This window comes from Panicum virgatum, chromosome 2K, assembly GCF_016808335.1.
Source record: "Panicum virgatum strain AP13 chromosome 2K, P.virgatum_v5, whole genome shotgun sequence".
Taxonomy (NCBI): Eukaryota; Viridiplantae; Streptophyta; class Magnoliopsida; order Poales; family Poaceae; genus Panicum; species Panicum virgatum.
The window spans coordinates 48,542,112-48,553,692 of record NC_053137.1 but is presented as its reverse complement, the minus strand read 5'-3'; the positions used below and the strand labels follow the sequence as shown (position 1 = coordinate 48,553,692).

General features: G+C 52.6%; 1 protein-coding gene across 1 annotated transcript; it reads left to right on the top strand.

The window, feature by feature from the left end:
- The first annotated feature begins 7,972 nt into the window (after positions 1–7,972).
- On the top strand, positions 7,973–11,348 carry LOC120681602 (protein CURVATURE THYLAKOID 1D, chloroplastic-like). The gene is made up of 5 exons (XM_039963162.1): positions 7,973–8,298; positions 8,391–8,623; positions 10,587–10,691; positions 10,895–10,966; positions 11,074–11,348. Exons 1-5 carry the CDS (start codon positions 8,223–8,225, stop codon positions 11,143–11,145), a joined length of 558 nt encoding a protein of 185 aa, XP_039819096.1. The 5' UTR covers positions 7,973–8,222; the 3' UTR covers positions 11,146–11,348.
- Positions 11,349–11,581: the final 233 nt, after the last annotated feature.

Below are 11,581 nucleotides of genomic sequence, written 5' to 3'. Positions count from 1 at the left end.
TACTAGAATTCTAGCGCGCATCCAAACAAGGCCACAGTGTTTGCGTGATGCAGGTCCGAGCAGACGACCCAGCTATCTAGCTAAGGCCCTGTTTAGTTTCTAAAAAAAATTTGATAGTATCCGTCAGATCGAATCTTCGGACACGTGCATGAAGCATTAAATATAGTTGAAAAAATAACTAATTACACAGTCTAACTGATTAGCACAAGCTGAATCTTTTAAGTTTAATTAGTCTATAATTAGATTTTATTTGTCAAATAACAACGAAATGTGCTACAGTACCAAAACCTAAACTTTTTTACTAACTAAACACACCTTAACTCCCGAGTTTTGGAACGAGGATGGAGTAGTACTCGTAGGTCGTTGCTCAAGCTGGGCATGCGTATAAGTATCTGATTAGATCAGAGGCGCATTAAGAGATGCTGGAGTAGGTGTATGTATGTAGGTCCTTGTGCTACATGTATGTTCTGGAACATCACTTAAGTTAGTATACAGTACTCTAACTGGGACGGATACCACTACTGGCGGCCTGAGAGCAAATCATTTTTATATGTACTACTATACTATACTACTAGTCGAGGAGCAATGACCCATATGTCATCACCCCATATCACTCTGATTAAGTAGATCTGTCAGCCGGTCGATCTGATCACCCGGGTAAGCCGGGTCGTCGCCGCCGTTTACGCTGCGCGCGCGCGCTCTCTGGGGTAGCTAGCTCGAGTACGGACCCGGCCCAGGACCCCATGCGCGCGGCACGGCACTCTGCACACCCGCGCATCGCCGACCCACCGCGCCACGCAGCAGTCGGACGATTTGCATGCATCCGGAGAGTGAGCGCGCGCAAGCGCGGCGCGGGCACGCGCACTTGTACGTGTCTCTCTCTTGGTGCCGCCGTGTCGGGCTACGTGACCCGATGAGCATGTAGTGGTTGAGGGCTTGGTCGAGGAGGAGCAGAGGGAGCTAGCCAACGTGGCAAGTGGACGCGTATAGGCTGTGTTTGGATCGGTCTCGCAGAATTCTGGGAACAGTGCGCGTACGTCTCCTGAGAGTAAAATCTCGTATGCATGCATAGAGTACTAAATGAAGTCTATTTGCGAAATTTTTTTAGAAATGTGTGTAACTTTTCGCGACGAATCTAATGACGGTAATTAATCGATGATTGACTACAGTGATACTACAGTAATCATCCTCAAATCACGCGGTCAAAGACCTCATTAGATACTTCAGGGTTCCTAGTGCAGGAGTTGTGGAGTTGATTTTATAAACTGATTTAATTTGACACCGTAATTACAGGTCAAAGTTGATAAAAATTTTATCCCAGATTTTTCTAGCCCAAACCAAACAGGGCCATAGTGGTTGATCATGTGCGAATTGAAGGCGGTAGATGGCCGGTCGACCGACCATCGGTAAGCGTCCAACTCCCAGCTTCCTATCAGCAGGACCCGCCCGGCCGGTGGGCGGGCGCGGCCACTGCGTCCTGCGTGTGCTCGCCACAACCCGCGTGCCTTTAGCAGTGGGAAACCCGTGAAGCGGCTGTTAATTGCAGCTGCGCCTCGATCGGGGGTGTGACAGAAACGCCAAATTAAAACTCTAAATTAAGCGTAATGGCCGTTATTTGAACACATCGGGCGCATGAGTTTAATGGTTTAATTTGACAGCCCTTTCTCAGCCCACGTCCCGATCAAAACAACACTGATGGACCCACGCGAAGGTGGGCGCAGATGGTACAAACACGACATACATTTGATAATACAACAATATACACAAGACTCAACCGTAAGTTTTACAAACCAAGTTTAAGGGGGTGTTTGGGAGAGCTCTGCTCCATTAAATTTGGCTCCACTCCACAAAAGAATACCCAAACACAATGTCCAGCTCCACTCCACTCCATCAAAAATTAACTCCACTCCACTTTTTTTTGGAGCTCCTCAGGAGGTGCTCCACCAAAACATGGAGCTGGAGTGGAGCTGGTGAACTTGGGATTACTTACCCACCATGCCACTGATAAGTGGGAAAAACGGTTCGTTGTTCTATTTCTGTCTCGGTCAACAGGTCTTCGTCTCCCCCATCGTCTCCTCCCTCCGCCGCCGCCCGCCGGTGTCTCCTCCCTCCGCCGCCGCCCACCAGTGTCTCCTTCCTCCCCTGACGCGCGAAGCATCAAGCACTGCGTGAGGCCCCTCCGCCGCTGAGCCCCGCCGCGGTCGCACCGCGAGCTGCACCTCCGGTCGCGTGGGGAGCGCTGGGGGCTTGGAGCCGCCTCCGCTGCGAGCTTGCGGCTGCAGCCCTCCAGGCACTGCTGCTCGCGTCCCACGCACGGCCGGCCGTGGAGGCCGCCGGGGACGCCGCCGTGCGGATCCAGGTGCGCCTCCTCAAAGCCGATGTCCAGCGCCTCGTCAAGGGCAGCCGCGCCGACCCGCTGGGGCTCTCCACAGCCTGCTCGACGTGGAGGAGGAGCGCCTCCTCGGCGTGTGCGCACGCCCGCTCGACCCGGATGCGGCGGCGTCGGCGCTGTTGCTCGCGTCTGCGCGCGGCCGGCCGTGGAGGCCACCAGGGAATGCCACCAGAACCGCTGCCTTCTGGGCTCACCGCCACCGGGGCACGCCGCCGCCTTCTGGGCTCGCCGCCGCCCGTGGCTGGAGATCGGCCGCCGCTTGCTCTGCACACCCAGGGAGGAGTGAAGAGGAAAGATGAGTTGAGGTAGAAGAACTACCTGATAAGTGGGACCTGCGTGGAAGTGAGGGGAGTTAGATGGGCTGAGACGATTTGCTGGGCTGGTGGGGTGGAATGAGCTGGGCTGGCCTTTTTAGAGTTGTAGAGTGGAGCTATAGAATACCCAAACAAAATGGACTACAAGGGGTGGAGTGGAGCTGCAAGGCTCCACCAAATTTGTGGAGTGGAGCTGCATTTTTTTGGAGTGGAGTGTTCCCAAACAGGCCCTAAAACATACCTAATTTACAAACTTTACATTACTGAAACTAAGGTTCGAACAGAGGTAAAAATCTACGACTACCACACTTGTACGCCGAGGCGACCCCTAACTAAGTGTCTAGCTCCACAACCTCTCATCCCTCTGCGCCCCGACAGACGAACTTAACGCAGCAGGGACAGAAGTCTACGTCTACGTGTCCTAAAATAATGTTTCAACAAAAACCCTGAGTGACTAATACTCAGCAAGACTTACCCGACTATTGGATATACTTAGCTCATATATCTAAACATGCAAAGCTTTTGGCTGGTGGTTTATTTTGCAGAAAAACATCTAAAAGTGGATCCTTATTTTCAAAATTTTTGCTCCAGGTTCTATATAGATTAACCATGATCTAATATTTGCATAAACCATCTAGATCATACATGGTAGAACATTAAGCACAAATCAAAGTAGAATCAACATATATAAAAAGAGTAAAATGCACTGGGGGTCCTTAAACTAGTTGACCTGTTCTGTTCAGGTCCATGAACTTCGAAAATGCATTTTTAGGTCCACGATCTATTTAAGTGTGTCACTTGAGGTCCAAAACGTCTCTGACCAGCGTTGACTGGCTACGTGGACCGCCACGTCGGATCCAACGTGGCCACTGGCCGCCATGCGTGCCTCGCCGCCCTGCTGAGCCGCTCGCCGCTGCGCCGGCGTCCTGCTCAGCTCCCCTCCGGCGGACCCCAGCTCCCCTCCCTCCTGCTCCGGCGGACCTTGGCTCCCCTCCCTCCTCTCCTCTCTCCCCATGCGGCGCGCGCAGGAGAGCAGCGCATGGCGTGCGCATGGGAGGTCCGCCGCCACCACGAGTTCCTTCCCCGACGCCGGCCACCATCGATTCGTCCTCTCCGGTGAACCATTCATCGATTCCTCGCACCCACAGCTCCTCCTCCCACCCCTCTACCTATTTGAGCCCTCACCCGGCCCTTGGCCTCGTCGTGCAGAGCTTCCGGCGTTGAAGCTCCGCCCGCCGCCACCATCCTCCGTCGGGCCGTCTCCTCGCCGCCGTTACCCGTCCTGCGCCCGGCCGGGGAGGCTCGCCACACCCCCACACGGGCCATGCGCGCGCCATCCCTGCCCCCGCTCGCCTCTCTTGCCGCCTCGCCACTCGTTGACGGCAGGTCAAGGTGCCATGGCCACCGCGCACAGCAGCTCGCAGCGATGGCCCTGCGCATAGCAGGTCGCCGCCGCCGCTCGGCGTGACGCCACGGCCGCACACGAGGGAGACAGAAAAGGGGAAGGAAGCTCCGCGCGGTGCCGCTAGAGCTCTGGGAGCCGCTCGGGTCCGCGCCGAGCCGCGCGCTGCCCACGCCGGGGCTGGAGCTCGCCCACCGCCCCGATGATGTGGGCGGTGCAGGCCCGCGGCGCACGCGGAGGAGGGAGCAGGGGATGGCGGCGCGGCCCCGTGGCGCGCGTGGTTGGAGGAGGGCGCGCCAGGAAAGGGAGGAGGACGAAGGCCGCTGCAGCTCGCCATCGCCGCCGCGGAGCTTGAGGGGCACGGAGCCGAGGAGAGCTCGGCTGAGGCCCCTGCTCCTCCGATATGCCGCCGTCGCGGAGGGAGGGGCCGGCGCCGTCAGGGGTGGAGCCCTGCTCCTCCGCCTCCGCAGGGCCCACCTTGGGGGCCCCTGCTCCTCCGCGACCACCTGTGCTCTCCCGGAGCCGGCTTGGGCGAGCTCAGCCATGGCGCAGGCCGCCCGAAGCTCGAGCCCTTGCCGACGCACTGAGGAGTGGGAGCGGCTGAGCTCGAGCCCTCCACCGTCGTCGCGCGCTCTGCCGTCCGCCCCTGCTCTGCCGCCTCCACGCCATGCCGCAACGTGTGGCTCCTCCACCTCCGCGCCGGCTGTCCCCGCCCTGGCCACCCGCAGCGCCGCACCGGCCGCTCATCGCGCCGCCCGCCCGCCGCTCGTCGCGCCGCCCGCCCGCCCACCCCGCCTTGCGTTGACCCGGCCGGCGAGTCGGAGCATGAAGGGGAGAAGGGGGCGAGCCAGCGTGGCGGCCAACGGCCACGTTGGATCGGATGTGGCGGTTCACGTAGGCAGTCAACACTAGTCAGATGCATTTTGGACCTCAAGTGACACACTTGAATAGATCGTGGATCTAAAAAAGCATTTTCGAAGTTCATGGACCTAAACAGAACAGGTCAACTAGTTTAAGGACCCCCAGTGCATTTTACTCTATATGAAATAATTCATCTTCCATCTCATATTACTATGCTGCGACTCGGTGATCAAGGTGCCCATGTCCGAGAGCGACTGACGGCGAATCGATTCGATTTAACCTTGCAAGGTGGATCTAACCAACACGGCACACAAAAGCCCCGTCGGACCCCACGCGCGGACCTTTCCCCTCCCCGCCTCGAACTACAGGACCGCCCCACCATCATATGGTCAGCCGAGCTCAACGTGAGACCACCAAAAGTAAACATATACATTCCCATTTCTCCGCGACTACTCGATTACCCCAGGAGGTGAGATGGAGTCCTGTACTTTCGAGGTGAGGCAGTACTCGACTTACCGGTTTCGACTACCTCCTACTCCCGGCATGCGGCTAGTACAATTCAAACATGAACAGCAGGGCCGACAATGGTACGGTCATTAACCGACACAGACGGAGCTACACTTTTCTCCGCCCGGTCTCAACTTCTATTTTTTCCTTTCCTTCCAAGATTAGTAACTCATATATAGAAACATGAAATAACTTATATCTCGCGGGTAACTGAAAAATTACCCGACTTCTACCGAACCCTATTTAGCGTAGCACGACTATCGTCCGACATATACTAGTGTATAACTCATGGTACCTAAGAGTTATGCATCTAAGGTTCCATTCAACTTCTATGACTTTAATGCACAAGAATAGATATATATACATATATAATGTTGCATAATTTGAAATAGGGGTTATGCACCGGGGCTTGCCTTCGGGCTGCTGCTCAGAACTAGGGTCAGACGGGTCTTGGGCCGGGTTCTCACGCCTCTTCTCCTGGGCTTGCTCCGGCCGCTCCTGCGGTGCCGTAATCACCTCAAACACGGCGTCCTCAACTGCGGATGCTACACGAATGCATATGAAATGATTGAGTGCAACACAAACTATATAATCACTATACCCGAAATGAAATGTCCTGCGGACTGTCCGCAACCAAATGGCGGACCGTCCGCAGTTCAACTTCGCAGACCCACCAGAACTAACTACCTCTCTGGACAATTTCAAATTTATACGGCGGACTGTCCGTAGCGGACTGTCCGCAGTTTAACTCCGCAAAACCACCAGAGGCAACGACGCCTCTGGACAAATTTTTAATTTCTACGGCGGACTGTCCGGCCCTCCTTGGCAGACCGTCCGCAGTGCACTCTGTCAATCCACCAAAGACGATAACGTCTCTGGACAAAATTCTAGACTCTACGACGGACTGTCCGCTCTCCATTAGCGGACCGTCCGCAGTTCAACCCTGCGAAACCCACCAGAGACAACATCGTCTCTGGACAAATTTCGAACTCAACGGTGGACTGTCCGCCCTCCAATAGCGGACCGTCCGCAGTTCAATTCTACAAAACACCAGAGACAACATCATCTCTGAACAACTTCTAACTTGACCTGCAGACTGTCCGGCCCTCCTAGGCGGACCGTCCGCGATTCCTATCTTTTGACACCGCGCGCCGCCACCAGTGAGGCCGGCGTGGCGCCGCGGCGCGCCGTTCCCGCCGACGGCGGCCCGACCGATGGCGAGGCTAGCACTACCCCATCTACTGGACGAGGCGCACAAGGGCATGGGTGATGCACGCGAAGAACTCAAGCCTAACCTAGTCGGCGACGTGCGGCCCGTGGCGGTCAAATCGACATCGTCGTGAACGTGCGTGGAAACAACAAGAACGTGGAGGAACGAGGGGAGCATGAGCATTAGTGACTCACTTGCAATCGATTTGAGCCCTTGGGCGAAGAAAACGGTGGCCGGGCGATGGAGTTCCACGGCGAGACCGAGTTTGAGCAAAACTCGAACTGGCGGCCGAGGAATCCGGGATTCCCGGCGAGGTGGAGGTCGTGGCTATGGTTTGAGGGGTTGAGGAGGAAGCTAGGGAGGTGGTCGAGCTCTGGGTGCGGTGGATTTGAAATCTATGGAGGGGAGCTCGCAAAATCGCTCGGCAACGGGGAGGGCGCTCAAGCGTCGCCCATGGCGTCGGGAGGGAGAGGGAGAGTGAACCGAGAGAGAGAGTGAGGGAGTGGGCGCGGGTGGGTGAAGGGCGGTGCGCGACTTCAATGCCGCGTACGGGGATGGCCGGGAAAGAACTCGACGGTCGGCACGTGGCGGCGACCGACGAACCATGGTCTCGGAGTGGTTGAAATAGAGCCGTTGCGGACCGTCCGCCGTCCCCAAGCGAACTGTCCGCAAGGCACGGTGTTACAAGGGGGGTTATGGACAAAGTATGGTCCTCGATGCATGATCAACCAGCCGTGCCCGTAGGTCACAACGAGAAGGGGGAGCAGAAGGGAAGCCGAAGTGGGCTGAGAAGATTAAGGATGATGATCTACTTTCATAATAAATCAAGGACGATGAATCGATGATGGCTACCGCACTATTAGACGAAAAGGGAAATGGGGTCCTTTTGAGTTTCAGAAAGTGTACAGGGGGAGGAACGCTTGATCGATTTTTCGATGATGAAATGCTTCGCAGTTTGCGGTGCGGGAAGGAGTCAGGAGATACGGAACCTGGGCCCTTCCTCAGTGTTTTTTTTTTGTGAGAAATAGGACCTTCCTCAGTGTATACATACATACATACATACTCCTACCCGGGTCCTGTCTTGGACCCAAGAAATTTTTTTCCCAACCTGCATGATGGCGGCCCATGATGAAAGCCCATCATTACCATCCGTGTCTGAAAGAAACGGCCCAAAACCTGCCTCTTTGACGGCCCAAAAGAAAGAAAGCACAGCGCCACGCGCCACGCGCCACGCGGACGCACAGACCACTAGACGTCTAGACCGCCCGGCGGCCCCCCACTCGAAGCGAAGCGCCTGCCGCGCTGCGCACCGAACCAAACGCCGCGGCACACGCGGCGCTCTGCAGCGCAGCGCGCCTGCTGCAGTGTACAGACAGTCCACGGAGAAGAAGCGGCGCCGCCAACCTCCCCACCAAAAACCTCCTCGCCACCCTCCTGACCTCCTCCTCCTCCGCCCTCGCCACAGTAAAAAGCAGAGCGAAAAGCAAAAGAAGCGTGGGGGGAAAACAGAACTCAAGCACAAGCACTCCTGCAGCGATGGCTCTCGCCGGGCTCGTGCGGGTCCTCCCTCCGCGACCCTCGCCGGTCTCGCGGCCCAAGCAGCTCAAGCAAGGTAACGCTTCGCTGCCCCTCCCCGCTCCCGGCGTTCGGATCCCACTTGTGCCGGCGGTGCTAAAACCCTAGTTTCGCTCTCGCTCCCCCAAGGTTTAGGCGGCCGCGGCGGGGCCTCACTGGCCGTGCGGGCGAAGGACTCCGACGACTTTGGGGCCCTGCTCTCGGAGAAGCCCGCGGCGCCGGCGCCCGCGGAGCGGGGCGGGTGGGAGGGGTTCGGCCGGGGTGTGGCCAGTGCGGCGGCGGAGGAGGAGGAGGAGAAGAAGGAAGAGGAGGTGCAGAGCGAGCCGGTCTCGTGGGACGTCCTCAACCAGATCGGCGTCGAGGTGAGCGCGCGCAACCGATTGCTTGTGAGCTTGTCGTGCTGTGGATTTGAAATGGTTGAGTTGGCTTGAGGCGGAAAATGTTATGTGGCTAAGATCAGCTTGTTGATGCTAATGCAATAGAGAAGTTCTTCATGCTTTATTCGGCGTGTTGATTTATACAAGGTTTGTAGCTTATTGAACAGTATCGAAATGACTGCGAACTACAAAGCTGCAACTGATTTGTTTCGGAAAATAGAGAGAGCACGCAAGCCACCAATCACTAATCACCATGGCTATCGAATTTTTGTAAAGGTGGCACAGAGATGGTACAAAGCTGCAGCTTCCAGAAATAGAGAGCACGCAAGCCACTAATCACTAATCACCATATCTATCGAATTTTCGTAAAGGTGGTACTGAGATGTATGCATTGATCAATCTCCAGTGTTTGGAGAGGTTGACGGCTTTCATGACAAAACTAAAACATTATGTTCGCTGTTGTGCTCTATATATATTTTAACTGATGCTATAACTGAGTGCACCCACGCTCTCTTTTCATGCAACCTTGTTTTGAAAAAGGCTAGTCATGACACATCTTGGACAAAATGCGGAAAACCTCTTTATGAGACATCGCAAATAATTCACAAAGCATTTGTCATTGATGGAACTTGCAAAAAATAAAAGGCATACATCTTAGATTTAGAGTTTATGTTAATTTGGTCACATTATTCACATTTTATTTCTGATAGCTTGTGCTTGGGTCTTCCTATAAAGAAAATGTGTAGTAAAGCTGACAGATTAATCACTCACTGGTAACTTGTAAGTGCTGGGGATGGGGATAACCACCTTGGACAGTGGAGGACTTGCATCAATATAGTCACAATTAGTGAGGGGAATAGACTTTGCGGTCGTTTCTGGGACTATGTCTTTTCCTATCAATGAACTGATCAAAACTGCCTGCCAGTTTGTTGTAGTTTGATAGTGTTCTGGTATTAAATACTTAGCAGACCTTGGTTGCTGCCTTGCTTTGCTATGTTTTTACATTTTGCAGTTTACTTTCATAGCTTTATGCTAGGCATTTGTAATGTCGTTGCAAATTGATGGTATTCTGGGGATTGTCCTGTTGTGGTAAAACGGAGGGCCAGGAGGGGCATGATAAAATGGATGGAATTGTAAAATGCTGGGACTTTAAATGGAAACAAAGTGTGTCAAGATCTTTCGGTGTTATGAAATGCTAAAGTGGGTATTTTCTAATGATATGACACTATGTTTTCCTTAGAATGCCTATCTGCCTATGTTAATTGCCAATAGCATATCATCGAAGGATTAAAAAATCGGATACATGAAAAGTATTGACCCAGGTCGGTTGCCAAAACCAGGTGGTTACAGGTTTTGTGCCAGCCAAATATTCCATCAGTTTTTTCAAACTGAGCATTGGCTACTGTCCGGTAACCCGCCGACATTTTCCGTTATTTTGATGATTACCAATGAATAAAGAAACCATGATTAGTTGATTATTATATTATATTGTAGATAGAATAAATATTGCAAATGCCTAAATATTGGTCCTAACATAGGTTTCTTGAGTAATAAATTTTCAACACAGCAAAGTTTGACATTTCTTGTGTCTTTGTGTGTGCCAAAGTTTGCTGGTTGTGCACACTACCTTGTAAATACAATGGGCTCTCTTGCTGTGACAGCATATAAACTAGTTTAGTTTTACACTAATATACTTCAATTAGCTTGAGTAAAAGAAAGAAAGCTATGATTTCCTCAAAGATTTTGAACGCGGAATTTGAAGTTTAAATTTAGAACCTGGCGGACTGGTATTAATTTAGTGGTCCAGGCCAGCCTGGTCAGCTACCGACAGTAACTGATTAGTTACCACTGGCTTTGCAATCTTTGATCGCATTTGATAGATTAAGCATGGATGCAGTTTTCGATTTCTTACCTGTTATGTGTAATTCTAAAAACTATTCTTGTGCAGTTGGACTCCGACAAATCATATTCCGCTCTCGTATATGGCACATCTGCTGTTGTTGCAATTTGGATATCATCGATTGTGGTTTCTGCACTTGATTCAGTCCCCTTGGTATGTAGCTCTCTCTTCTTTGTGTATGTGATATTTCAATTCAATACTCGAAATAGTACTATATAAGTATTAGTGGAACCACACAGAAATGAAATCACTGATAGATTTGAGCCTGCTGGAGTATTACTTGGTGTGGTATGACCAACGACTGAATTTGATGGATAGCGCCTCCCAACAATATGATGATTGTTTTGGATGAGCAGGTTCCTCAGGTGATGGAAGTTGTTGGCCTTGGCTTCACAATTTGGTTCACGTCGAGATATCTGATATTTAAGGTGATTAGTCATGCTCCATTGGAAATATGTACTTCCATTTAACACTTGGAAATATGCACTTCCATTTAACACCTCCGGTAGTGATATTTCAGTGGTTTTTTGTGCAGGAGAACCGTGATGAACTTATCACCAGAGTTAGGTCCATCAAGAAGCAAATATTAGGTTCTCATGACAACTGAGCGTAACTGTTATCTTCTGTTAATCTGTACTGGGGTCTAGTGAAGACTCGGAATAATTAGTACTACGTTTTTTTGGACATTTCCTTCTTATTGAAAAGCGGTTGTTGCGTTGTGGCATTTTCAATTAATTTAGGTAAAGGGCAGGCGGCGATGGCATTCTGTTTTGCACAATTATCTTTGCATCAAAAAGTGGTGGTTGGGAATTGGGATGTGGCATTTCCAATTAATTTAGGTAAAGGGCAGGCTGCGATGGCGATGGCAATATGTTTTGCAAAGTTTCTTTGCATGCTCTGCGGACCCATTGAGGCGGCTATCCTTCCAGAGTCGTGCCGTTCGTCAGGTGGGTGCCGTACCTGTCAATTGTGAGTTTGCATAGGCTGCTCTGACCCGGCTTACGATCTCTGGTTGGTGCTGAAAATATAGTTTACGCCGCCGC

Coding starts and splice junctions, on each gene's coding strand:
- LOC120681602 (XM_039963162.1), top strand. CDS start 8,223: ATGGCTCTCGCCGGGCTCGTGCGGGTCCTCCCTCCGCGACCCTCGCCG. Junction 8,624..10,586: donor TCAACCAGATCGGCGTCGAG/GTGAGCGCGCGC, acceptor ATTCTTGTGCAG/TTGGACTCCGACAAATCATA. Junction 10,967..11,073: donor CGAGATATCTGATATTTAAG/GTGATTAGTCAT, acceptor TTTTTTGTGCAG/GAGAACCGTGATGAACTTAT.